The sequence below is a fragment of the Phoca vitulina genome, unplaced genomic scaffold (genome assembly GCF_004348235.1).
Source record: "Phoca vitulina isolate PV1807 unplaced genomic scaffold, GSC_HSeal_1.0 scaffold10, whole genome shotgun sequence".
Classification (NCBI taxonomy): Eukaryota; Metazoa; Chordata; class Mammalia; order Carnivora; family Phocidae; genus Phoca; species Phoca vitulina.
The window spans coordinates 45112512-45138827 of NW_022589713.1; the positions used below are offsets into that span (position 1 = coordinate 45112512).

Sequence of the window (26316 nt, forward strand, 5' to 3'; positions counted from 1 at the left end):
TAAGGAAAAGAAGTCTAGCGATGATGGAGGTCATTCTAAACAAGACCATTATCAAAATTTACATCTTTTCTAGATTTAAGCATACACAAGTGCTCAATAAATATTTGCTAAATTGAATTGCACTGCCATTTAAAAACTATCCACATAAGTAATGTATTTTCAAAGATATACTTGTGCCAATAAATATGAAAAATATGTCCAAACTCACTATTTTCAAGGAAACACAAATCAAGGCAAAAAATATTATTTTCACCCACCAATTCAGATTTTCAATGAGGTAATAATTCTCAAAAAACAGTTCAATTGTACTCTTATACATTACTTGTGGGGTAAGTACAATTTGTTGGTACAGCTCTTGGAAGGACATTAGGCAATGTGTAGCAAGAATCATGTTCATGCTCTTTGATTCAGAACTCAGTTTCACTGAGGTGAAAAAAGTTACATACAAAACTGTCTATACGGTATGATCCTAATTTTCAATAAAAAATATAAACAAACATACTAAGAGGTTATGAGTGAAGCAGTTAATATATTCGTATATTTAGAAAACGATTGTAGTAATACTCAATAAATGTTAGCAATTAGTGTGTCTATAATCATAAATCAACCTGTGTGGTAACCTCTTTAAACAATTCTAAGCAAGATGTATCTGTTGCAGAATCTGTAACCGTAAGCCTGGTCTCTGACCTTGGGACAATCCTGACTTCTTTTGCTTTGTTCCCTCCTGTTAGTGTCTCTTTGAGGAAGACCCTACATCTAGAGAGACCCAATGTGTGTCATGACAGCCCTCAGCAGGGACCAGTTGCTGAATCACTACAATAATGCACTGGTGAAAAATCAAAGAGAACAGAGGAGGGTAGTGTTTAGAGCTTTGCATATTTCCTGGGGAAAGGGCAGAATATTCAAGAAATTATAAACATCAGTCTCCTAATGTGCCCTTCCTGGCACATCCTAGATTATATTCCGACTGATTTGGCTATGTCAATGTGAGTATTCCACAGTTATGACAAATTGGACCTATATGTAGGGATCTAGATAGTTCAGATCCTGAACACAGACTTTCTAGCCTAGAGGACTCTAATAGGGTGAGCCAACTGTGAGGCCGAGTCTCAAATCTAGATTTGTTTGGGTCTAACCTGGTAATCTGAGATATCTTAGTTGGTGAGGCACCTGTGCTATTAACCTACTGTGAATGTCTCTGAATTGCCTCCAGAGGCACCCAATCTCTCTGAACTCTTTTGAAACTGGCTGGATTGTTTAGGGCGGCTCTGAAAGGGTCCCACAAAATCGGTATTGGAGGACTTTTCTGTCTTTCCTTTGGGTATTCTCCATCTTGGCCATCAACTCAAGGGCTCATAAGACATAGTAACACTTTTAAGAGTCAGAAACTGCCTGCTTTGTCAGGTAATCACCACTTCTATCGACAGTATCTGCTGAAACTGTGGCTTTGGGCCAGGCAATGCTGTAGGAGGTACAAAGTGGTGATAAGACAGATTCCTCTGCCCTGAAGGAACTTACACTTTAGCTAGGGAGCTAAGACATGCACACGGACAAAAATAACCAGGTTACACCTGAAGAAGTTACCATTTTTAGACTGCAGTGACGAACTAGCTCCTTGTTGTTCAATCATACTCTTGGGGGCTAGAACAGTGTAGGTAGAAGCACTCTCAAAATATGAAGCACTGCCTCGATGCAAACCTATCAAAGATGTTTCATAAACCATTCTTTATTTATATCAACTTGAATTACTTTTAAAGAAATTTTTTTCAAACACCTTACTTGTGACAGTGTTATTTGAGGCAGTCAATGCTGTTAAAGTATTCACATCCCAAAGGAATATTTGTCTGTCCAACCCAGCCGAAGCTACCAGTTCTTTATCCTTGGCATATGCTAAGGCCTTTACATAATCCTGTAACAGAACACACATACAATGATCTACTAGATCAGTAAGAAAATGAGCCACATAAAGTAGCGAGATCTCAATATTATACTAGAGACACCAAAAATTATGTTTGTTGTTTTACCTTATGTGTCCTTAGTGTTGACATGCAAAATCCCTTATGTGCATTCCACACTTTCACTGTCGTGTCAGAAGAAGCAGATATTACTAGAAGATGCAAAGAATAAACAAACTCGAGTAGTTAAGACTTCACCATTTTAAAGACTTATAACAATGCAACATACTTTCAAACTAATGTTCATAGACACACATATATTCTTGAATATTTATAGTATTCTTAACATTAAGTATCTGTTAATGTTTACACACACACACACACACAATCTAAAAGGTTTTCCTAGAACCTATTGTACTTTGTCTCAAATATTTATTTATTTATTTAGATTTTATTTTTATTTATTTGAGAGAGAGAGAGAGAGAGCACGAGCAGGGGGAGGTGCAGAGGGAGAAGCAGACTCCCTGCTGGGCTGGGAGCCTGACTCGGGGCTTGATCCCAGGACCCTGGGATCATGACCTGAGCCAAAGGCAGACGCTTAACCAACTGAGCCACCCAGGCGCCCCTCAAATATTTTTTTAAATAGGCAGAGCAAACTTTTTTTAATGTTCCAGTTGAAGGAGCAACTAATCTGATGGAGAAAAATTTCTCTAACACACACTGCAAAACCAAGAAATGGATCTTACCATAATAAGAACGAAAAAAGACATTAATAAAGCTAAAAGAATACATATTGTGATGAGTCTATTTATATATAGTTCGAATGCAGGCAAAACTAATCTACAGTGTTTAGAAGACAGGAAAGCAGTTATCTTGGGGCATAAGGGAGTGACTGAAAGGACAGTCCAAGGGGGCTTCTTGTAATCTGTACGTAGACATGGGTGTTCACCTTATAAAACTTACTAAGCTGTGTTCTCTAGGTGTGTGTGCTTTTGTTTGTATGCCAAACTTCAATTAAAAAAAAGTACACAAAAAATGAAAAGCATATCAAATTGAATAAAAAACTTCCAGAAGCCCAATGATCCAAAGAAGTACTTACATGTTTTCCCATTACAACAAAGTACAATGTCGTTTACCCAATCGGTATGGTGTTCCATAGATGCTATATATGGATCTTGCTAAAATTAAAAGAAAAATTGTAAGGTCATTAGTTTACATTAGAGAATGAAATACATTACAAATTATAGATATGTCTACATTCTTCAATTAATGTGACACACTGCTCTCAGGTCTTAAAACTGACAACTGAATTCAGAGTAGAATGAATGAATTTATTTAAGAGAGAGAGAATGCGCACGCGCCCATGTGTATGAATGCATACTGAGCGAGTGGGAAGGGGCAGAGAGAGAGTCTTAAGCAGACTCCATGCACATAGCAGAGCCCAATGTGGGGCTTGATCTCACAACCCTGAGATGATGACCTGAGCCCAAATCAAGAGTCCGATGCTTAACCGACTGAGCCACCCAGGCACCCCCAGAGTAGAATTTCATCAAACAGTTGGTGCTTCCATATAACAGATGTAAACAGAAGTTTTGTTTTAGGAGTTTTATTACTGATGAAAGCCTAGGTTTCTAGGACAAATGCTTAATTTTTGTCTTAAGTTAGCAAAGACAACAAGATCTGGGCGAGGCACTGCATATGACACAGAGTGCTGCAGGCAGGGGTTTCCTAGGAAGGACAGGATGTGAGCAGATCTGCAGGCTTGAGGAATTTGGATCGGGGGTGGTAAAGGCTCACAGCAGACAGGAGACCCAGAAATGAAGATGTGGCTGAACGAGAGTAGTGAGGAGCCCAGCCTGACTGCAGAAGGAGATGAACATTTTTGCTCTTAACCTCCTACTAAGGTTTTTACCTTCTGAACTAAATGTTTTCCTCATGATATCTACAGTCCTTCCGAGAAGAACTGGAAGCCCAAAGTTAAAGGAGTACTAGCCCTGCCACCGTATCGATTCAGTAACTTGAGATTCTTCCATTCTTCTCTCTTGGCTTAATTACCAGGAGAGGCCTTTTAAAGAGCATTTAGTTATATCCTACACCGAACACAGGCAAGTTCAAGACTCTTCAAGGCTGAAGAGAACAGCTCTCTCTACAAGTTTATTTGAGAAATGATGCTACTTAGTCTTGTCATGAAATGAAGACCGGAAAAAAGATGTCTAAGGGAAGGATAGGTAGCTTTCTAGATTCTTTCAGGCTTAAGTTCTTGTGAGTGTTTTCCTTAATTTATTTGAAATACTGTTAATTCCTAGAAGGTGACATTCCAATTCAAATGTGAGTTCCAAGAAGTATTTCAAAGCCATAGTATTCTTAGTTTCCATTTTTTTTGATACTGGGCCCACCACTATTTCCATTGGTTAAAAAATTTAAAGCCCACTGGACCAAAGTCCATTTGAAGAAACATCATCCAGCAACTGTGCAGAATAGTGGCTCTTTTTCAGACTGAACATCAGACTTGCACAACTTGCTAGAGAGACAGAGACTTTTAAAATTACAAGGTCAAGCACCAGCGTTCTGAAGTTAGACTGGGAGCTAATTCTCTGTCACTTACCAGCTATTTAACCATGGGTTTCTCTGAGCCCGTCTTCCCATCTATGGAAATGAATCATTATCAGCTGCCTTGAAGGGTTGTTGTGAGAATTAAAACCACACTGGATAGGAAAGGACTAAAAGTGTATCTGATACATAGCTAGGAGCTCAATAAATGCTCTTTCTCCTTCCCTGAATCTTCCTTCCTATGTCATTCACAATACAGGCATTCAAACAAAATACAAAAAGAGTTCCTTTCCATTTGACTGGGGATTTATTTTTACATAGATTTAAGTCCTTTCCCTGTTTAAGAAAACAGACTTTAAATCTCCTGAAGAAGTCGACCATGTTGTCTTTCTATTTTTATATCAACCTTATAGTATCTAATAAGGCCTTATGGATTTTTTGGGTACCCTAATCACTTTTAAAGAAAGAAATCAAATGTTTCCTCCAGATTAATTATTAATTATAAATGTAAAAAAGTGTATTCAACTTTTTTTTTTTTTTAAAGCACTGAAAAGGGCTGCCAAGAACAGGAAAATATAAATTGTTGAAAGTAATCCTCCCACCAGACCAATCTCTTTGTTTCTTTGTAGCAGAGATCTCTTATCACACACCTAAGTTTATGGAGTCCTTAGCTAAAGCAGTTTTGAATACTCCCCTGGGGTGTTTTTCTCAGAGGCTTACAGAATTCTGGTTGCAGTGCACCAAATAACTCATTGCTCAGAGATTAAATCTGAAACTGTGAAAGGTGCCATATTAGACAGACTGAGTATAAAACTCAATCCCTGCCTTACCTTGTGCTGATTGACACTCCATATTCTTATGATTGAGTCTCGACCGGCCGTGAAAAGTCTGTTCAGTGCTGGATCCAGCTGCAGGGCATTGACTCCATTTCGGTTGTACTTCTCCACTTCATCTCGAATAACATATGAAACCTGATAAATACGTCCAGATTTGCTTTTTATGAAGTTGTAAGACATGCAATAATAAAATGTAGCCTACTAGTAGCCAATCTGAAATTCAAAATCCCATGTTTTCCAATATAAAACTTATTTTTCAACCCAATAAACATGTCATTTTATTCTGTAGACACTGAAACACTGAGAAGTGGAGAATGATGACATTCATGATGTCAGGCTCAGCCTAGTCCAGGATCAGCAGGTATAAAGCTAACTTACTACAACAGCTTCCTAACCAGACTCCTCCCCACTCTTGTCCGTCTTGAATCCATTTTCCACAAAGCAGCTGGGGAATCTTTTAAAAATGTAAATTGGACTGTGTCTCTCCTCTGCTCAAAAACCTCTTGGGCTGCTTACTCTCCTAAACTCATGATTTGATCTGAAAGCTTTGACTGGCCTCAAGTGCCCTGCGCACTTCTGCCACTCATCTTTGCACACGCTGCTCGCCATTTGGGCACACTGCACCTCCGGACCATCGCATGCACTGGTCCCCTGTGTTGAAGCTCTTCCCCCCCACTCTGCTGCAGTCTTTAGATGTGTTTAAACAATGCTTCCTCAAAAAGGCCTCATCTGACCTGCCACACAAAATGAAGTTTTGTGTTCCTATAATACGCTAACCATTTCCTTCAGAGCGTTTTCCTCTACTTTGCTGTTGGTAACCTGTCTGCTCCAAGTGAAAACCCAAGAAAATCAACCAAAAGCAACTATAAGTAAGAAAAAGGCAGCCCAAAGCAAAATGTTTCTTTCTTTTCTTTTTTTTTTTTTTTTAAAGATTTTATTTATTCATTGGAGAGAGAGAGAGAAAGAGAGAGTGAGCAGGGGCAGAGGGAGAGGGAGAGGGAGAAGACGACCCCCTTCTGAGCAGGGAGCCCAGGACCCCGGGATCATGACCTGAGCCAAAGGCAGACACTTAACCGACTGAGCCACCCAGGTGCCCCAAAGCAGAATGTTTCTAATCTAACGAAATAACTAGTTAAGAAAAAACTGGGGGGGGGGGGGGGGGGATGATTTACAATAGGAACAAGAGTAAGTACTAGAAACATATTTTGCAAGGAAGATACATAACCAACAGCACAAGATACATAAAAGAACAACCTGAATAAAGGAGACATGCCATACTGTAGCACAGGAAGATTCAAAATAAATAATTCTTTCCTAAATCTGTGAATTTAACCCAACTTTGGTCAGAGTCCTATCAGAATTCTTTCTAGAAGCTGACAAAATACATACAGTACAATGTCTCCAGGGTAATACCTAGTCATTTTTTAAAAATGAAAGGATATTCTTTAAAGGTTTTAAAAGGTAAAGCTACGAGAATTACAATGGAGTACCACAACAGGAATATAGAAAAAAAGGATCAGTAGAATAAAACAAAATTTGGACACATATTTTCCTACTACAAATTTTTAATTTTGATATAAACGTAGTGTTTCAAATCAATGAGGGCATGATAACCTCTTTAATAAGTTATCTAGGAGCATCTAGTGATTCCACTGGGAAAAATTATATCCTTTCTCCAGATCTTAAACCAAAATGAATTTGCATATGAACTAAAGATTGAAATTTAACAATTTAATCATAAAAATACTTTTTAAAAGACAGGCAAATATGTATAATCTCTACATAGAGAAGGTTCTGCTAATATGACAAGAAACAGGGTAATCTTTTCAAAGAAAAAGACAATGCTGCTTTGACCAACACAAGTCAAAACCTTCCAGATGTACACAACTGCTCACAGCAGCATTATTCACAACCGCCAAAAAGTGGAAACAACTCAACTGCCCACCAACTGATGAACAGATAGACAAAATGTGGTCTGTCTGTGCAATGGAATCTCAGTCAGCCATAAAAAGCAGTGAAGTACTGACACAGGCTCCAACATCGACAGAATCTTAAAAACATTCTGCTAAGTTAAAGAGACCAGTTAGAAAAGGCCACCTATTTTAGGAGTATACTTCCAAGAAATGTCCACAACAGGTAAATCTACAGAAAGAGAAAGTACATTAGTGGTTGCCAGGGACTTGGAGGAGAGGGAAATGGGGGTGAATACTAATGGGTATGAGGTTTATTTCTGGGGTGACAAAAGTCTCTGAATTAGGTGATCAATGTACAACATTATGAATTTACGAAAAAGCCCTGAATCGTATACTTTAACAGGTTGAGTTCACATAAATTTTATCTCAATAATGCTGTTATTCAGGGAAAACCAAACAAAACTCTGAACGTCAAAAAATAAGATGAGCAAGGTTAAAAGGCAAACATCTAAAATCTGGGAAAATAATGAAATAAATATGAAAGATAAAACTCTTGAGAACCTACAAAGAGTCCATACAAAACAGTAAGAAGTCATCAAACTCTGACAGAGAAATAAAGATCACCAAGAGGAAATTTTTTAAAAAGAAAAGAAAATGCCAACAAACACATAAATAAAGACATGAAAAGGGCCAGGGTTATACGCACAAAGACAAGACTGTTGTTTTTGGCCTAGTCTTTTGGGTGCAACTAACTGTAATACTTACTCAAATCAGCTTAAATTAAAGAGAGAGGGAGGGAATTTAACAAAAAAAATACAAGGATATCTATCAGAGTCCAAGGGCAGGAAATATGGTCATGATTCATAAGAGACATTTTTAAAATAAAATCATGGCACTTCTCTGCTGAAGTCTTCCAAAGGTTTTTCACTGCATTTAAAAGTCCAAATTCCTCACATGCTTTGGATCTATCCTGCATCTTCACACTCACCTCAAACTAACTCCCCCTAGCTTCTTTCATGAGAGTCACCCCAAACTCTGTTCTGTTCCTCAAACACATCAAGCTCTTTCCCACCCACACCAGGGCTTCAGTATTTACTGTTCCCTGTGCCAAAAACATCCCCCTCCTCTACGATCCCCACAGGAATATCCTCCCCCTGGCTTTTATCTTGTCTGGCTCATCCTGGCCCTTCAGGTCTTAGCAGAAAAGTCACTTCTTCTGAAGGGAATCCCCTGATCTCCTTCCTCCATCACTTACCCTATTAATTTCTTGCACAGTTCTTACCACCCTCCGTATTTCTCTTTTTTGTTGTATCTTCTCCTTCAGAATAAAAGCTTCAAGAGGGTAAGGAACTTGTCAGCCTTGTTCCTTCTATCACTGTGCCTCATTAGAGTGTCTGACACATAAAAGACACACAATAAATATTATTGCATGAATCAGACACTGGAAAACCATCGGAACCAAGATGGCTTCAATGTCAATTTCAATCTCTCTCAATCTCTTTTTCTCTGGGGCTTCAAGACCCCTTATCTGCTTCTCTCAGTACATTTCATAGTGGAGACTATGTTGCAAATAGGAATCTTAATGTTCAAATTTCTGGCAGATTATGTGATTGGTCCAGTGGGAAAGGGTCAGAGAATAACAACATGATTGCCAGGTCCTAATTCCAGGTGGAAAGTAATTCTTAGCAAAACAAATCCAGGCCTACCTCTTCAAGGGTATCTACTACAGATGTGTGATTAAAAATGGCAAAGAATTAGAAGTATCCTAGTTGGGTAAATCTTGGCACACACCTTATAAAAGAGAATGCTACTTAATCATTAAAAATGTTGATGTAGGGGCGCCTGGGTGACTCAAGTCGTTAAGCACCTGCCTTCGGCTCAGGTCATGATCCCACGGTCCTGGGATCGAGCCCCACATCGGGCTTCCTGATCACAGCGGGAAGCCTGCTTCTCCCTCTCCCACTCCCCCTGCTTGTGTTCCCTCTCTCGCTGTGTCTCTGTCAAATAAATAAATAAAATCTTTAAAAAAAAAAATGTTGATGTAGATCTAGACTGACCAACATGGGAAGAAAGCCATGATGTGTTTTTTTGAAGTGAAATATGTCCAATACAGTAGTGAATAATAAATATTATAAAAATGTTGCAGAATTTTAAATGTGTATTTTAAAACAACTACATAAGTTTGGAAGGATATACATACATAAAACTATCAGTAGTTATTCCTGAGTGATGGAATTATGGTGATTGTCACTCACTTGTGCCTTTTTTATATGGTATGAATGTTTTACAATAAGACATGTATTAGTTAGTTTTTTGAATTTATAATTTAATTTCTGCCCAAGTAATTCTTGCCTGTATTCAGAAGATCAAATACCGTAATACTGAAAAGACTCTAATGAGGGGCGTCTGTTGGCTCAGTTGTTAAGTGTCTGCCTTCAGCTCAGGTCATGATCCCAGGGTCCTGGGATCAAGCTCTGCATCAGGCTCCCTGTTTAGCGGGAAGCCTGCTTCTCCCTCTCCCACTCCCCCTGCTTGTGTTCCCTCTCTCGCTGTGTATCTCTCTGTCAAATAAATAAAATCTTAAAAAAAAAAAAAAAGAAAAAAGAAAGACTCTAATGAAAAACCATCTCCCTGTTGTCTGGGTAAGACTCCCCATACCCAGTCTTAATTCCTAGGGGTAACAAATTTCAACTCTCGGTTGTTTCTGAAGAGTTACTCCATTTCTCAAAAATACTGTGCTTATCCTACAACCTTCCATTTTAGACATTATCTATTTACTCAGGCTATGGTAGACTGGGATCTAGCTCTGGACTACTCTCAGTAACTCCTCCCTCTACTCTTCTGATACAGATATACCACGATTTTCGATTTTCGGGTGAATAAATCACCAGTACTAGCTCCACTGTTTGACTTTGTAATTGCTGTCTACTGACTAGCCAAGAACTATATCATGAATACATTTCCTTTCTTAGAGAGCTTTTTGTTTTCCCTGGCATTCTCCCTTTCTTTCCTTCTTCAATGCTTTCCTCTACTTTAACTTCAACTCCCCTTCATTGTAGCACCACATGAGATATTCTAGCAAGAGCCCGGACCACCCCACTTTGCCCAAAAGTCTTCTCTCAGAAACACACATCTTCTCACTCTGGTCCAGGCCACCTGCCCTCTCTGTCTGCTGGCACAGCTGTCACCTTTGATGCTTCCCTTTACTGCTCTTCTGGGCTGGGTTTGAGCCACTGTTTCCTGAATTCCAACGTCTCCTCCTTTCTGTGTTCACTCCCCAGTTTTGCTGAAGCACATTCCCAGGACCTCAAGAAACTAACACAGGAAAAGGTGCATGGGAGGTGATTTTAGCCCTCACAAGCCTGAAAAGGTCTTTACCTCTACACTGGATTTGGCTGGGTGAAGAAGTCCATGTAGAAAAACCCCTCTGCTTCTGAAGGCACTGCTCCAACTTCCAATCCAGCACCCAGTGTTGCCACTGAATTCAATGCCATTCTGTTTCATTCCATTCTAAAATGATCTCATTTTCATTCTTTCCTGTACCGCCACCTGCCCACTCCCCTCACTCCTAAGTGTGTAGGATCTTCTCTATTTTCTTGCTGCTTTATTTACTTAGTTTTTGGTCCTTATCAATTAATTTTGCTATGCACTGAGAAAGCCCTTTCAACCTAGAAGCTTGTGGCACTTCAGCTCTGAAAAACTTTCTTCTATCAAGTCATTAATAATGTTTTCTCTGCTCCTTCTTAAACCCCCATCAGTCAGATGTTGGAACTTTCAAACTGATCCTTCATCTTTTATGCTTTCTATATTATGGATCTTTGTCCTTTTGTTTACTTTTCTAAGACCTCCTTTACTATTTTTTAACTGCTATTAATTTTTTTTAGTAAATTTTAGTATGATGGACAAAACAGCAATAGTATCTTCAAAAAGGAAACGACCAGATTAATTATCCATTCTAAGTGGTCATTAAAGAATGAAGATGAGGGGCACCTGAGCGGCTCAGTTGGCTGAGCGTCTGCCTTCGGCTTGGGTCATGATCCCGGGGTCCTGGGATTGACCACCGTGTCGGCTCCCTACTCGGCCAGGGGCCTGCTTCTCCCTCTCCCTCTGCCGCACCCCCTGCTTGTCCTCTCTCTCGTGCATGCTCTTTCAAATACATAAAATCTTACAAAATATAAGAAAATGAACTGTATACGCTGATATATTCCAAGACATATCACATTAAGAACTTATTGAGAGAGAGAGAGCAAGGGGGAGGGGAGGAGCAGAGGCAAAGGAAGAGAGAGAATTCCAAGTAGGCTCCATGCCCAACATGGAGTCCAATGAGGGGCTTGATCTCATATGACCTGAGATTATGACCTGAGCCAGACACCTAACCTACTGAGCCACCCAGGCACCCCCAAAAACCTATTGTTAAAGAAAAAAAAATTGGGGCACCTGGGTGGCTCAGTCGGTTAAGCGTCTGCCTTTCGCTCAGGTCATAACCCCAGGGTCTTGGAACCAAGCCCCAAGTCGGGCTCCCTGCTTGGCAGGGGAGTCTGCTTCTCCCTCTTCCTCTGCCCCTGCTCGTGTGCCCTCTCTCTCACTCACTCTCTCTCTCAAATAAATAAATAAAATAAAATAAAATAAATGGCCGTAGATAAAAACAGAATGCAGTTCTTTCAACAAATATTGATGAAGCATCCACCAGTGGCCAGGCTCAATTCTAAACACTGAGGATTTTGTGAGTGGGCACAATAGTCCTCCTGGAGCTTTCATTCTTCTATTTTTTTTTTTAAAGATATTTATTTATTTATTTGAGAGAGAGTGCGTGAGCACATGAGCAGGGGGGGAAGAGTAGAGGGAGAAGCAGACTCCCGACTGAGCAGGGAGCCTGACACGTGGCTCAATCCTAAGACCCTGAGATCATGATCTCAGCTGAAGGCAGACCCTTAACCAGAAGAGCCACCCAGGCAACCCAGGAGCTTTCATTCTAGTGGAGAAAGAATATAAGAGAAGTCACAGTAAGTTAAATAAAGTTTGCTGCCACCAGCCCCCCAAGATATAGGTAAGCTTTGTAGGCAGAAGAGATGGAAGTAAAAGAAAAAGAAAAGCAGAAGGTGCTGGAGATAGTAGCAATGAATGAGTGAGCAAAGTCCTGGAAAAACCTCATTAAACAGTCAAGAATACAGGCAAAAGCAGAGATGAAGACTCATATCTGACCATTTTAATTTGCTTAAAAAAAGTGGGCAGGGGGAAGAGCAGAGGGTACTTTAAGAACTCTGCAAGGGACGGGAAGCCAGACCTTTGGTAGGAGCTATGCATTTTGGAAGAAACATGTAAAGGGACAAACAAGGAGAAGAATATGGCAGTGCCCCAGCACCAAGTACCCGGTTAGGTTACACTCTTTAGTATTTGTAGCTGGCTTAGTAAGCACTGTTTGATTAATTTCCCCAGCAACTGTCTGGGACCCAAAGTAAAGAAATCAGACAATGGGGACGATCCACTAAACTTCATGTGATCTGTCTCTGCATCTGAAGCTTAAACACCCCTAGAGTTATTGGTAATGTGCCAGAGGCTACAGGAGAGGCAATCAGGAGAGAAACTATCCTTGATTATTTTAATTTCATGATAATCAGATTAGTTTTCTGTAGCTGACATAATAAATTACCACAAATTTAGTGGCTTCAAACAACTCCCATTTATTATTTCACAATTCTGAAGGTCAGAAGTCCACACAGAGCTTGGATGGGTCCTCTGCTCTCACAGACCAATATAGACAAGAGTTGACTGATGGCTCTGTGTTCCTTCCCAGAGGCTCTAGGAGAGTTGGCCTCCAAGCTCATTCAAGTTGTAGGCCTGAAGGTCCTGTTTCCTTGCCGGCTATCAGCCAAGGTTCCATCCTTGCTCCTACAGGCTGCCTGTAGTCCTTCTCATACTTTCTATGTGCCCTCTCCTACAGAAAAGGGTCCCTCTAGTGCCTCAAATCTCTCTGACTTCTGTGTCCACTGGAAGAACATTCTCTGTGGTTTTTTTTTTTTTTTAAGACTTTTATTTATTTGACAGAGAGAGACACAGCGAGAGAAGGAACACAAGCAGCGGGAGTGGGAGAGGGAGAAGCAGGCTCCCTGCTAAGCAGGGAGCCCGATGCCAGGCTTGATCCCAGGACCCTGGGATCATGACCTGAGCTGAAAGCAGACGCTTAACCACTGAGCCACCCAGGCACCCCACATTCTCTGCTTTTAAGGGCTCACATGATTAAATTGGGCCTACTGGGATAATGCAGGATAATCCCCCCTTTAAGGTTTGTAACCTTAATTACATCTGCAAAGTCCTTTTTATCATGCAATATAACATATTCACAAGTTTCAGGGATTACGGCATGGGCATTTGCTGGGGGGCGGAGGGGGAATTCTGCTTATCACAGTAGTAATTTTTTATATGAAAACAAATACGGATATATCATAGAATAAGTACAAAATTCACCATCTTTTTAAGAAAAGAAGGGATACTTCAAAGCATTTCAGGCTCGGGGTGCCTGGGTGGCTCAGTTGGTTAAGCACCTGCCTTCCGCTCAGGTCATGATCCCAGAGTTCTGGGACTGAGCCTGGGATCTAGCCCTCATCAGGCCCCCTGCTCAGCAGGGAGCCTACCAGTCCCCCTGCTTGTGTGCTCTCTCTCTCTCTCTCCATCAAATAAATAAAATCTTAAAAAAAACAAATAAAGCATTTCAGGCTCACAAAGGAGGCACTCTGGGCTATTTCCCCAGCCCTGCCCCCCCACCATGTGCACTGACTCACCTCCACTTGGTTGTCTAACAGGTATCTTAATTGTGGCATTGCCCAAACCAAGCTCCCAATAGCCCTCTCCAAACTAGCTTTTCCTGTGGTCTCCCTCACTGATGGGCGTTAATGGCAACTCCATTCTTCCAGTCACTCAGGCCAAAAACCTTGATGCCATCATTACTTCAATTTGTCTCATCTAGTCTTCCAAAATCTCACTACCCTGCATGGAGCACTATCACCTGGATTTCTTAAATAGCTACTGGTCCCCCTGCTCTGCCCTTGCTCACCTTCAGTTTGTTCCAAATACAGCAGCCAGGCTGGTCCCATTAAAACCCACATATATTGTGTATATTCCTCCGCTCCAAATTCACCAACTGCTTTCCATCTCACTCAAGAGCAAAAGCCAAAGCCCTTCCTATGACCTGTAGTGCTCTAAAAGATCTGGCCTGCAGTTATCGCTCTGATTTCATCTCCTGCTCCTCTTCCCTCGCTCACTCCACACCAGCCACAAAGGCATCATTAGCGTTCCACAAATAAGCCAGGTGCATTCCCAAACAGGACTTTTGCATCTGATATTCTCACTGGAATGCTCTTCCAGATGGCAATCTCATTTCCTTCAGATCCTTACTCAAAAGTCAGCTTCTCAGCAAGGCCTTCTCTGGCCACCACAACTAAAATATCCCCCTCCTCCTGCTGCTTATCACTAACCATTTTTTAACCTTTAAAGCTTATTTTCCCCCAATATTATATTACAAAAATTTCAAACACATACAAAAGTTGAAAGAGTTACACAGCAAATATCCATATACCCACAACTATTCTACAATTAACACTGTTTAGATTTGCTTTATCTCATACCCATCCAACCACTTGACCTGTTATTTTCAATGCCTTTCAAAATAAGTTGCACGTCATCAATACCACTTCCCCCTAAGCACTCCAACATGTATATCATCATTTAGAGTTCATTATTTATTTGTGGCTCCCTTTTTTTTTTTTTTAAATGGCTCCTTCTTTTAAGGTAAAATTTACATACAATGAAATGTAGAAATCTTATGTGTACACAAATACTTCTAACAGATGTATGGATCTGTTTAATATAAACCCCTACCAAGACATAAAGAACATTATTACCACCCTAGAAAGTTCCCTCCTCTGCTTCCCAACCTCTACACCCCATTCCTAGGCAATCTAGATCTGACTTTTTTCACCACAGATTAGTTCTGTCTGTTCTGTAACATTCTATAAGTGGAATCACACAGCTCTTTAGTGTAAGGCTACTTCCAGCTATCAGGCTAAATCAGGCTAAATTTGGCCAAGAAAATATTGGCCGGATAGCAGTAATTCTCACATCTGTTCAATCCTGTGGACCATTACTTTCTACTTGTACCTAATTTCAAGAGTGCTGATTTTAAAAGCTATTCTAAAAAGCAGTCTTGCAGATAAAAATACGACAAATTCTAGCTTGACTTCTCCTGGTCAGGGGGCATTAGTAAAACTCCTCCAGGGGCTAGTAAAAAACCACCCATAGTCCTAATCCAGGCCAAAGCCTGTTTCTGTAAACAAAGTTTTATTGGAACACAGCCACATCTATTCATTTAGGTATTGTCTATGGCTGCTTTCACGTTATCATAGCAGAGTTGAGGAGTTATGACATAGTAAAATGGCCTGCAAAGCCTAAAATACTTACCATCTGACCCCTTAGAGAAAAAGTTTACTGACCTCTGTTCCAATGGATGACATATTGGTATAATTTGTTTTACTACCCATCCTACATAAAAAGTAACTCATCTTGAACATACAGCTAATTTGTAAGGGTCTTTCCTTGAGAAGTCAGGATTTGGCATCATTCTACTTCCTTTAAAAAAAAAAAAAGTCTCAAAGATTAAACAACCAACCCAGAACTTGGACTCAGAATCAGAAATAAGACCCATACTGAGTTCTGAATAGGTCTGGAATAACTAAATATTCGGCAGAGAAAAAAGGTAAGTACTGATAAAAGAGACCTTTGTTGGTTGCCTCTCCATTACCCATTTCTGCTCCTCAAGGCAAACAAATCCTAGAGAAAATGTACAGGAGCTACTTAAGAGACTGTAGCCTTGAATACTGTGTGAACAGACATGAGGACTGGGATGGGACAGCGACCAAGAGGGAAGGCCTAGAGCTGAGAGTTTGGGAATAGAAGATAACTCATCAGCAGCCCAATGGTAAAGCTGACTTTACAGCACTTCTTAGGTTAGAGAGTCACAGTGAGCCTGCTGGTTCAAGATTTGCATGAAACCAGCACCACCTCTTGACTTCTCATTTACCTGAGCCAATACATGTCTTTTATTACGTAAGCCTGGTTAAGCTGGATTTGGGGTCATTTCCAAGGAAAAGAATCCTGTTATGGAAGGCCAAGTATGTATATACTTGAAACATCACTGGATACTAGGGCATGGTTGTTGCTCCTAAACCAGGAATAGCAGTGACAACCTCATTCCAAGAATTCTGAAGCAAGTTGAAGGAAAGATGGAGAGAGCAAGAGAAGGAGAGGGAGGAAGTAGGAGAGAGAGAGAGAGAGAAAGAGAGTGAGTCAACCAATAGACTGTGGTTATTGGAAAATAATAACAGTAAGGGACCACCAGGGAGTGAAGAGACTTGTTTTGATATCTTGATTACCAGGAAAAAATCTGCATCATCTATCTGAATTCATACATTTGATTGTCTGATCATGTTTCTGCCAATCACAAATTCACCCCTCCCCCTCATACTCACCTCCAGGCTGCTGAGAAGTTGAAGATGGTAGGACATGTGCTCATTCTTCATTATGTCTATAATTAATAAGCAGTATGTTTGGACCCCTCTCCACTGGTTATTTATCAATATTATAAATCTCAAGGGTTCTTTTTGGCCTACAATTTAATAATGAAGCTCAGGGCTACTGCCTCTTGGTACAAGACAGCCAAGAGGCAAAATATATTTAGGTAGCCATATACACTTTCTCCAAAATGGAAAGATTTTATTTATAAAAACAAAGAATGTTGTAAAAAGCTCAAAAATATAAAAGTTAATATATATTTTAAAATAAAAGATATCCCATTTCCTGCCTTACCCATAATCACATAATCTAATACATAGAGACTATCACTGTAATTGCCTTCCAGACGTTTAAAACACATTATTTCCTTTGTAGAAATGGGACTATGCTATGTTGACTTGTTTTTTTGACTTCTGGACACCATTCCTTTTTAATAATACAGATCAAGCTTATCTTTTTAACAACTGCAAATTAATCCACTAGGTAAGTGTATTTATCTGCTAAGTGACTACTGTTGGACATCGAGATTTTTTTCACAATGACAGCATTCCTAAAATAAACACTCTTGTACAACTAGAGAGATATATGCATATGCACTTTTTAAACTTTTTAAAATTAACCTAATCTAAGTGAGAGCAAGAGAGACATGAGCTGGGGGAGGGGCAGAGGGAGAAAGAGAAGCAGACTCCCCACTGAGCAAGGAGCCCTGATGCAGGGCTCAATCCCAGGGACCCTGGGATCATGACCTGAGCCTAAGGCAGACGCTTAACCAACTGAGCCACCCAGGCGCCCCTCATTTGCACTTTTGTAAAACAATTTTTTAGACGAGGAATTGCTGGATCAATGGGAATGTGTATTTAAAATTTTGACAAACAGCAAGACACTGAACAATAAATACTATGACTTTGTTTAGAGTTAAAAAAAAATCACGTAAGTTGGGTACACATGCACAAAGAGGTATAGAATATTGGTTTTCAACCAGGGGCAATTTTACCCTCCCGCAAACATTTGAAAGTATCTAGTTATTTTTGGTTGTCAACACTGGATAGATGCTAACATCTAGTAGACAGAAGCCAGGATGATGCAGAACAACTTATAATGCATAGAACCCCCTCCCGACCCCCCCATAAAGAATAAAAAATCATGCAGCCCAACATGCCAACAGTGCTCAGAGTAAAACAAAATACAAAAAACTGGTCTAGGGTTATATATCACACCGTCCACAGTAGCATTCTTTGAAGAGTAGAGGACAATTACCATTTATACCTTTGTATTGTTTGTGGGGTTTTTTGAAACACTTCCATAAACAAAAGTTCTCCCTCACGCTGAGATACAATCAATCTCTGTAGCTTCTCACATTGGTTCTATACCTTGGGGACAAATTCTGAAAGCAACTATCTTCAGCAGGCTAATATTGGTTCTTTTGATGCTCTTCACAGGAAATAGTTTCAGGTTACTTCACCAATCTGATTGCTAGACCTATCAAGAACAAGGTACTAAGTGCTGAACCCCAAACTGTAGTTTTGTACTATGACCAGCAAAGAATGGAATTATCTCCCTCATTCAACATGTGATGGCTCACATTCAGCTTATTAAAACACTCAATTTTTCCATACACCCTGTGGTGAATTTACATTTCCTCATCTTGTACTTTTATATGGCCTTTAAATTTAAATGCAAGTAACAGATGCCTGATTAACTCTCCTTACTACCCTAAGAAGTGTACCACTCTAGTGTCTAGAAGACAATTAAGACAATTTTGAGTTACATTTTAGTCCACAGCACATATTCTCACCCACCTGGCTTGGATGCTGGGGTTACTTAAATCCTGTTACTGATGCATTTAAAAATCACCTAACAGGGTAAGCTATTTTAGATTCTTATTAATTTCACTCAATTCAGAGACATCTAGTGAACGCTCAGTGATCAATGAGATCAATAAAACAAATAAGTAAACTGCCCAGAAGACAATGGCCTACAGCCACTGCTGGGGTTACCTTACTGAAGGATCACTTTGTCCTGTTTACCTATTAAACAATCGATTTCAATCTGCAGAACTACATATAATGTGTTTCATAAAGAGATCCTGGGTATTACTTATTCCCATACTGTCTCAAATCTTTGCACATCTTTGGGACTAAACTAAGTGCTCGGTAAACGTTTAATGAATAAGCACATAAACCGTCACTCTATATACAATTTACTTGCAGGTAAACACTTGTAATAGGGCCTTTACTCCTTGCACAGCTGAAAATACTAGGTAGCGATAACCCTTAATCGTACCCAAAATAAAAGTGGATTCATGAAGGCATAAAGAAACACGAAAGGATTAGATAACTCTTTACCCTTGGATAATAAATCATTAGAAACAGGAAAGAATCAAGGATGCACAATGAAGATGAAGAAAATTAATAAAAATGATAATTTCCCCACTAACACCAGCACACTTCCACGTCGTTTCCACCTCACAAGGGACAAAGCTTCCGCAAAAAGAAAAAAAATAAATAAAAGGCAGAGGGCTCCCCTGTGCAGAATCCTCCGCAGAAACCCCGCAGAGCCATCTGCGCCCCGCCACGCCCCCGCACAGGCCCATTCCGCCGCCGCCGGGGAAGTGCCCGCAGGCCTCGTCTCAGACGCGGATAGGGCAGAGCGTTTTGGTGAAAAGCAAGGGAAGGGGGAGGCAGGTGGGCGGGAAACGAGCCCATCCAGATCCCGCAAGCCCAAGCCTACGAAAGAGCTGGAGTCCGGCAAGCCCTAGCTCCAAACCCCGCACCCTAAGGTCCCGGGACTGGGCCCAGGCCGGCCCAGCCAGCCGCCCCCCGCCCCTTCCTCAAGCCGTTAGCGCCGCGGCCCCACCCCTCACCGCCGGCCGCGCCCTGTCCCGCTCTCCCCAAGCCGCTACTCTGGACGACCGCGGCCCGAGGCATCTGCTTGCTGCAGGTGGGCCCGGGGCCGCAGGCCACGTCCAGGAGGTCGAGGAGCGGGACTCCCATACCTGCACTTTCCTCCGCCCTGCCGTGTTCTGCCGGTGATGGGCCGCCATCTTGCATGTTGACACTGCTACGTCACTTCCGGAAGTGTTCCCGACCGGGCGGATATCCCGCCTCTTGCCCTTTATCCAAGGGCAGGTGGTGAAGCCGAGGTCGGGCTTGTCTTGTGCTCACCTAATGCTGTTTGTCGCTGTGGGCAGTGGCTCTCGGGTGAGGTTGAAGCACCTAAAAACCGTTGCGTGCGTATAGTGCTGGCAGAGAGAGGGCCACTTTCTGGACTGAAGGAGCAGTCCGACTCCAGCTCTGGGCCTTAAACCATGACTTGCGCTGCTCTCCGGGGTGCCTCCTCCAGAGGTCCAAGCAGGCATAACGAAGACTGAAAGAATGTATACTGGACATGGGAGGCTTGGACAGACCCCGCCCCCCAACTTTCCTAGGCAGCCAAGGGAACGGACAGATTTGCCATGAAGTACCTAAAAATGGAGAATTATAAATTGGCTTTGAAGGAGGAGAAATAGAATGGCTGGCAAAGAAGGTGGCCCATACCTTAAGGAGGAGCAAAGTTTCTATTTAAATAAGAGATAAAGTATGTTATAGGAAGATGAACATTAAATTGTTCCCAGAGACAACTTTCTAAGTTAATGAATCCTGAAGGAGTTGGGGCTCACTCTTGTATCTGGTTTAAATCATCTCTTATACTGGGACAGTTAGATCTTCCGGATGAAAGTTTGACTTAAGAATGCTTTCCTGGCACTGATTTTAGGTGCTGAGGTTGGTCAGACTCCTTGTGAAAGTGATTTCTATAGAACTGCACTGTCCCATACAGTATCCACTAGGCACGTGTGGTTCCTGAGCACTTGAAATATGGCTAGTTCAAACTGAGGTATGATGAAACTGAAATACTCAAATTTCAAAGACAGGATAAAGAAAAGAATATGAAATATTTCATCAATATTTTTTATCAATCTCACATTGAAATGATGTCTCAGAAATACTGGTTAAATAACATAGTAAGGTGATTTCTTTTTAGTTTTTATAATGTGACTGGTAGTATATTTGAAGTTACATATGTAGCTCATATATTTCTGTTGCATAGTGCTAGTGTAGAACGATGCTTAGGAAAGTTCTTGTCTAGACAAATGCCTTTTTAAATTAATAAAGAAATGTGAATTCGAGGAGTAGGAACTGATAGCAGAAAGCTTCTTAAGCAAAACTGGCAGTGATAACTTGGAGATAAATTACATATACTACATTTTATTATAGACACATTCATTCATTTATTCATGTGTTCATTCAGCAAAATATTATTTAGTTAAATGCCAGGCAATATATTAGGTGCTAGGGATCCAGTGGTGAGTGCACATAATCATAGTACTTAGAGTCGCATGGTAAGGCAGGAATTAATTAAACACATAAATAAATATGGAGTTAAGTATAGTGAAGAAAAATAGTTATGAGACAGGAAAGAAAAAAAAAAGACAGGAAGGAATCCTTGAGTCAAGATCTGAGAATGGAGTTAATTTGGCAAGGAGAGGGTACAGTCTGAGCAAAGGTCTTGTGGCAGGAGGGAGCATGGAACATTCCAAGAATTGAGGACGAATGTTTAGAGTTCAGAGAACAAGGGGAAGGAAAAGGCAGAGACTACACCCAACAGGATCTTCTAGAGCAATAGGAAGCTGTTGAAGGAGTTTAAACAGGGGAGGGAGGGAAATGATCTGCATTTTTTTTTCTTCCAAATGTTTATTTAAATTCTAGTTAGTTATGATCTGCATTTTTATTTTTTATTTTTTTTAAAGATTTTATTTATTTATTTGACAGAGAGAGACACAGCGAGAGAGGGAACACAAGTAGGGGGAGTGGGAGAGGGAGAAGCAGGCTTCCCATGGAGCAGGGAGCCCGATGTGGGGCTCGATCCCAGGACCCCGGGATCATGACCTGAGCGGAAGGCAGATGCTTAACGACTGGGCCACCCAGGCGCCTCTATGATCTGCATTTTTAAAGAATGATTCAACAAATGTCTGTTGAGTACGCATGATGTGCCAGGCATTGTTCAGGTTTGTTGCTCTGCACAATATGGTGGTACCTGCGAGAAATGCATTGTGAGATTGTTGGCATTCCACTTTGGATCCGAAGAGCATTGAAGTCATGAAGTCCTTTTAATGAGCAGAATGTCCAGCAGGATGTCCAGAATTTCACTTTGCCTGAAAGGAGTGTTGGTCTTGGGTAATAATTCATGGTGCAAAGCTAATTGTTTGACCAGGTGGTCAAGAACATCGGAAAGAGCAAGATTGGAGAACTGGTGACAAGGAATATTTGGGAGGGGTTATGCTGATGGACCTAGCACAATGAATCTTATGAATCATAAGGATGAAATGAACTGCTCTGTGGAGGAAACTCAGCCTCCTTTTCCAGGCTCACTGCTTGCTCAGTGGACTCATGAATGAAATGGAAATGATAGCAGGATTGGAGCTATGCCTAGGATCACCAAACCACTGTTGAGTGTTCAGGTTGCCAGCAGCAATGACCAGTTCTGAGTTGATGAGATACCCCCTGCTCCAGGAGGACCAGCCAGCCACTCAGAGGCAAGTCAATTCCTTTGGCCCTACCCAGTCACTGCGAGAGAATAGTTGTTTTTCTCTCTGAAATTGCTTACTGTAGATTTCGATTTGCTTCCCTGCTTGCTGTGCCGCTGTCAGTGCCACCATCTGGGGATTTATTGAATGTTTTATACACAATCACTGTGTCTGACACCATATAGCTTCTGACCATGAAACTCACTCTGTAATGAAAGAAATAATGCAATGGGCTATTGCCCATAGAATTCATTGATCTAATTGTATTGTCTATCACCAAGAAGCACATGTCTTATTGAAGACTTAGTTATGGTGCCTTCTGGGAGATAACCCTTTTTGCAGCATATGCTTGAACTAGTGTCCAATATTTAGTACTTTTCCTTCATGTCCTTGCTGTCTATTGTTGTATTACCACCTCCAAAACTTAATCGTTTAAAACAACTACAACATTTACTTTGCTTACAAATCCATAACTTGTGCAGGACTCAGTGAGGACAGTTTATCTATGTTCCACTTTCCACTTGATGCCAGCTGGGGCAGCCAAAAAGTTGGGGGCTAAAATCATCTGAAGTTTCGCTCTTTCACATGTCTGGGGACTGATGCTGAGTCTGTGGCCAGAACACCTACCCGTGGCCTTTTCACAGTGCTATTTGGTTCCTCACAGCATAGTAGCTGGGTGCCAAGGGCAAAACATCCCCAGAGAGAGAAATCTGGATGGAAACTGTAATGCCTTTTTAAACCAACAATGGAAGTCCTTCAGTGTCACTTCAAAACTACATTCAGTTCATTAGGACTTAGTCACTAAGGCTGGTTATATCAAAGGAGACTCCTTTTCTTTCTTTTTAAAAAAACTTATTTAAATTCAATTAATTAGCATATAATGTATTATTTGTTTCAGGGGTACAGGACTGCAATTCATCAGTCTTATATAATACCCTGTGCTCATTACAACACATGCCCTCCCCAGTGTCCATCACCCAGTTACACCATGCCTCCACCCCCATCCCCTCCAGCAACCAGAGACTCCTTTTCTTAATGGGAGAAGGGTCAGAGAATTTCTGGATATGTTTTTAAACCATCAGGCTTCCATATCCAAAAATAATGGATTTAGGAACAAAGGGCTATTAAATTTTTTTAACTGCCAGTCTTTGAGATTCTGGGTTTTGATTGTTTAGAGGTCTGTTACCAAAGAAAGGAATTCTCCCAACAAAAGCTGAGCAATGGTTCCATTGATTTGGGGATGAGACTGCCATCTAACCATTTTGTGTGTCTTGAGTCACTGGATAGGCAAGAGAAGGAAAAGGAGAAGAGCAAGGTTATGGTACTGGCTGCAGTGATTCACCCTGATCATCAAGCAGAAATAGGTTTGCGATTATACCTTTAAACAGATAGTTCTATCAAATACACAGATCCCTTAGCAATGAAGGTACTGGCTGAAGGTAAAGGGAACACAGATTGGCTGGTGGAGAAAGGAAGTCACTAAGAGTGGTGCAGTCCTCATGATCAGGGGAAGAAATGAGAGCTGGCATCTTTACTTGTATCTCCTTTCTTGAAGAGTATCATGTGCACTTTTATGTGTTTTAATTTTTGTTTTCTTTCTTTGCCCTCTACTTCACTATTGTATGTGGGGTGTGCTACTCTTGGTGAACTTCATTAGTTAGCCTATAAATTGCAAAGGACTGGATATCAACTAGAGGTTCTGGACTTAGAAATGGATAGATGGATGTGGTAACTGATGAAACATTGGCTGACTTTCTTGGAGGGTGATAGAGTGAGTGCATCTTTGTATGAAGGCTATTTGCAACATTTTAAGTGGCAACTTTTTTTGAAGTATAAGCATTGAAAACAGTGGTTGTATCAGTGTTGGGCAGCCAAAGGGATGACTTTGAGTTAGACATTTTTTTTTTTTTTAAGATTTTATTTAGGGGCGCCTGGGTGGCTCAGTCGTTAAGCGTCTGCCTTCAGCTCAGGTCATGATCCCAGGGTCCTGGGATTGAGCCCCACATCGGGCTCCCTGCTCTGTGGGAAGCCTGCTTCTCCCTCTCACGCTCCCCCTGCTTGTGTTCCCTCTCTCGCTGTGTCTCTGTCAAATAAATAAATAAAATCTTAAAAAAATAAAAAATAAAAAATAAAAGATTTTATTTGTTTATTTGACAGAAAGAGAGACAGTGAGAGAGGGAACACAAGCAGGGGTAGTGGGAGAGGGAGAAGCAGGCTTCCCGCTGAGCAGGGAGCCCGATACAGGGCTCTATCCCAGGACCCTGGGATCATGACTTGAGCCAAAGGCAGATGCTTGACGCCTGAGCCACCCAGGCGCCCCTGAGTTAGACATTTTTGTGGTTTTATTTTCTGTTGTCCACCATTTGAGTTCTCTTTCTGTGTTTGGGGAATTACCCACCATGTGTCTTGGTGGTGATGAGCACTGCTTACAGAAAATGAGAAAGACAGCAACTCACTTTTTCTAGCCTTCTTACAGCGAGAGTGTAGGCATGTGACCTCAGCTTGCTCAATGAAATGACATCTTGAACTGCAACTTAATGAGAAACTCTGAGCCAGCACATTCAATTAAACTGTTCCCAAATTCCTGATCTACAGAAACTGTGTGAGATAGTAAGTGTTTATTGTTTTAGGTACCTTCCTTTTGGGATGATTTGTTACACAGTAATAGATAACTGATACAACCCTCTCTCCTCCATAAGGAGGGGAAATGTCACAGCATCTTCATAGCTCTGCAAAGATATTCTCACCCTCAGCCTCTGCAATTGCTCTTTCATTCTTTGTCTTCTCTGGTATAACTGCCAGGAGGCTTATCCTGGCAGAATTCCTTCATCAATCTCTTAGCACTTCCTGCATGGGCAGATTGGCATCTTTATTCAAAACGTAAGAAGGCTTGACACCTATTATATTGTTCTCAGATTTTGAGACCTCTGCCTTTAGAATCCTGAAAAAAAATCCACACACATATTAAATAAGAATGCAGTAAATATAAAAAGCAAATTAGAGTTCTAGAAGACTTCTACTTCCAAATAAACCAGATATGTTCTTATTTAGTCTTTCTCTGGAGGTTGATCCTTCCAGTTACTCATATTCAGTTTCTTTATTTGTGCAATGGAATAACAAGGGTACCTATCTCATGTGGTTCTTATGAAGGTAAATGAGATAATCTTAGCACAGTAGCTCGTATGTAGGAACTGTTCAGTATATTTTAGGTATCATTTTTAATCATCACCTTGCTCAGGGAACATTGCCGAGGTGCTATATTTTCCTAGGGTAGATTATCTCAGAAGTTTTATGTAATGTAGGCTCTATCACCTTTCAAAGTTTTGAAACCAACTTGAAATTTCATACCTTTTGGTCTTGCCTCCTCTCTTGTTCTGAACGGCCTGGAAAAAGATCTGTGAAATGATAAGGCCTTTTTACAGTTTATCCTCATGCTTAAATGCATGTTTTCCGGCTCAATGATCAATCCATTTATTGAACAAAGTGAAGGTAACCAGGTATATTTTTGTACCATACCCCAGATTTGCCATCACCAGGGGGAGACATAAATGTTGTCATGTTTTTTGTCTTAGTTGTTTAAGATGAATTAATAAGTTTTGAAAATTTGTTTACAAACATGAAACCCTATGGAGACTTGGTTTGCAACTACTACCATTTGCTAGTACCTAATGCATTAATTTGGATATTTGAAAGATGAATTTTAAAAAGTATCAAATTGGGGTGCCTGGGTGGCTCAGTCGGTTGAGCGTGTGTGTCTTCAGCTCAGGTCATGCATGATCCCTGATCCTGGGATAGAGTCCTGCATCAGGCTCTGTGCTCAGCGGGGAGTCTGCTTCTCCCTCTCCCTCTGCCACTCCCCCTGCTTGTGCGCTCTCGCTCATGCTCTCTCTCAAATAAATAAGTAAAATCCTTAAAAACAATTTAAAAAGTGTCAAATTTTAAGCCTCACGCAGATGTGCTAAATAAACTTGTTAATGTAAATCTGCCATGATACC

At 40.9% G+C, this 26316-nt stretch overlaps 1 protein-coding gene across 1 annotated transcript in view; it reads right to left on the reverse strand.

The window, feature by feature from the left end:
* The window catches only part of WDR48 (WD repeat domain 48), a 46067-nt gene extending 26217 nt beyond the window's left edge, over positions 1–19850 (reverse strand). The window contains exons 1-5 of the mRNA XM_032408969.1: positions 19754–19850; positions 5276–5416; positions 2995–3073; positions 2025–2107; positions 1780–1909 (exon numbers count right to left, since the gene is read on the reverse strand). Coding sequence (XP_032264860.1) covers positions 1780–1909; positions 2025–2107; positions 2995–3073; positions 5276–5416; positions 19754–19801 — 481 coding nt within the window. The 5' untranslated portion in view covers positions 19802–19850. The remainder of the gene's footprint in view (positions 1–1779; positions 1910–2024; positions 2108–2994; positions 3074–5275; positions 5417–19753) is intronic.
* Between the last annotated feature and the right edge of the window lie 6466 nt (positions 19851–26316).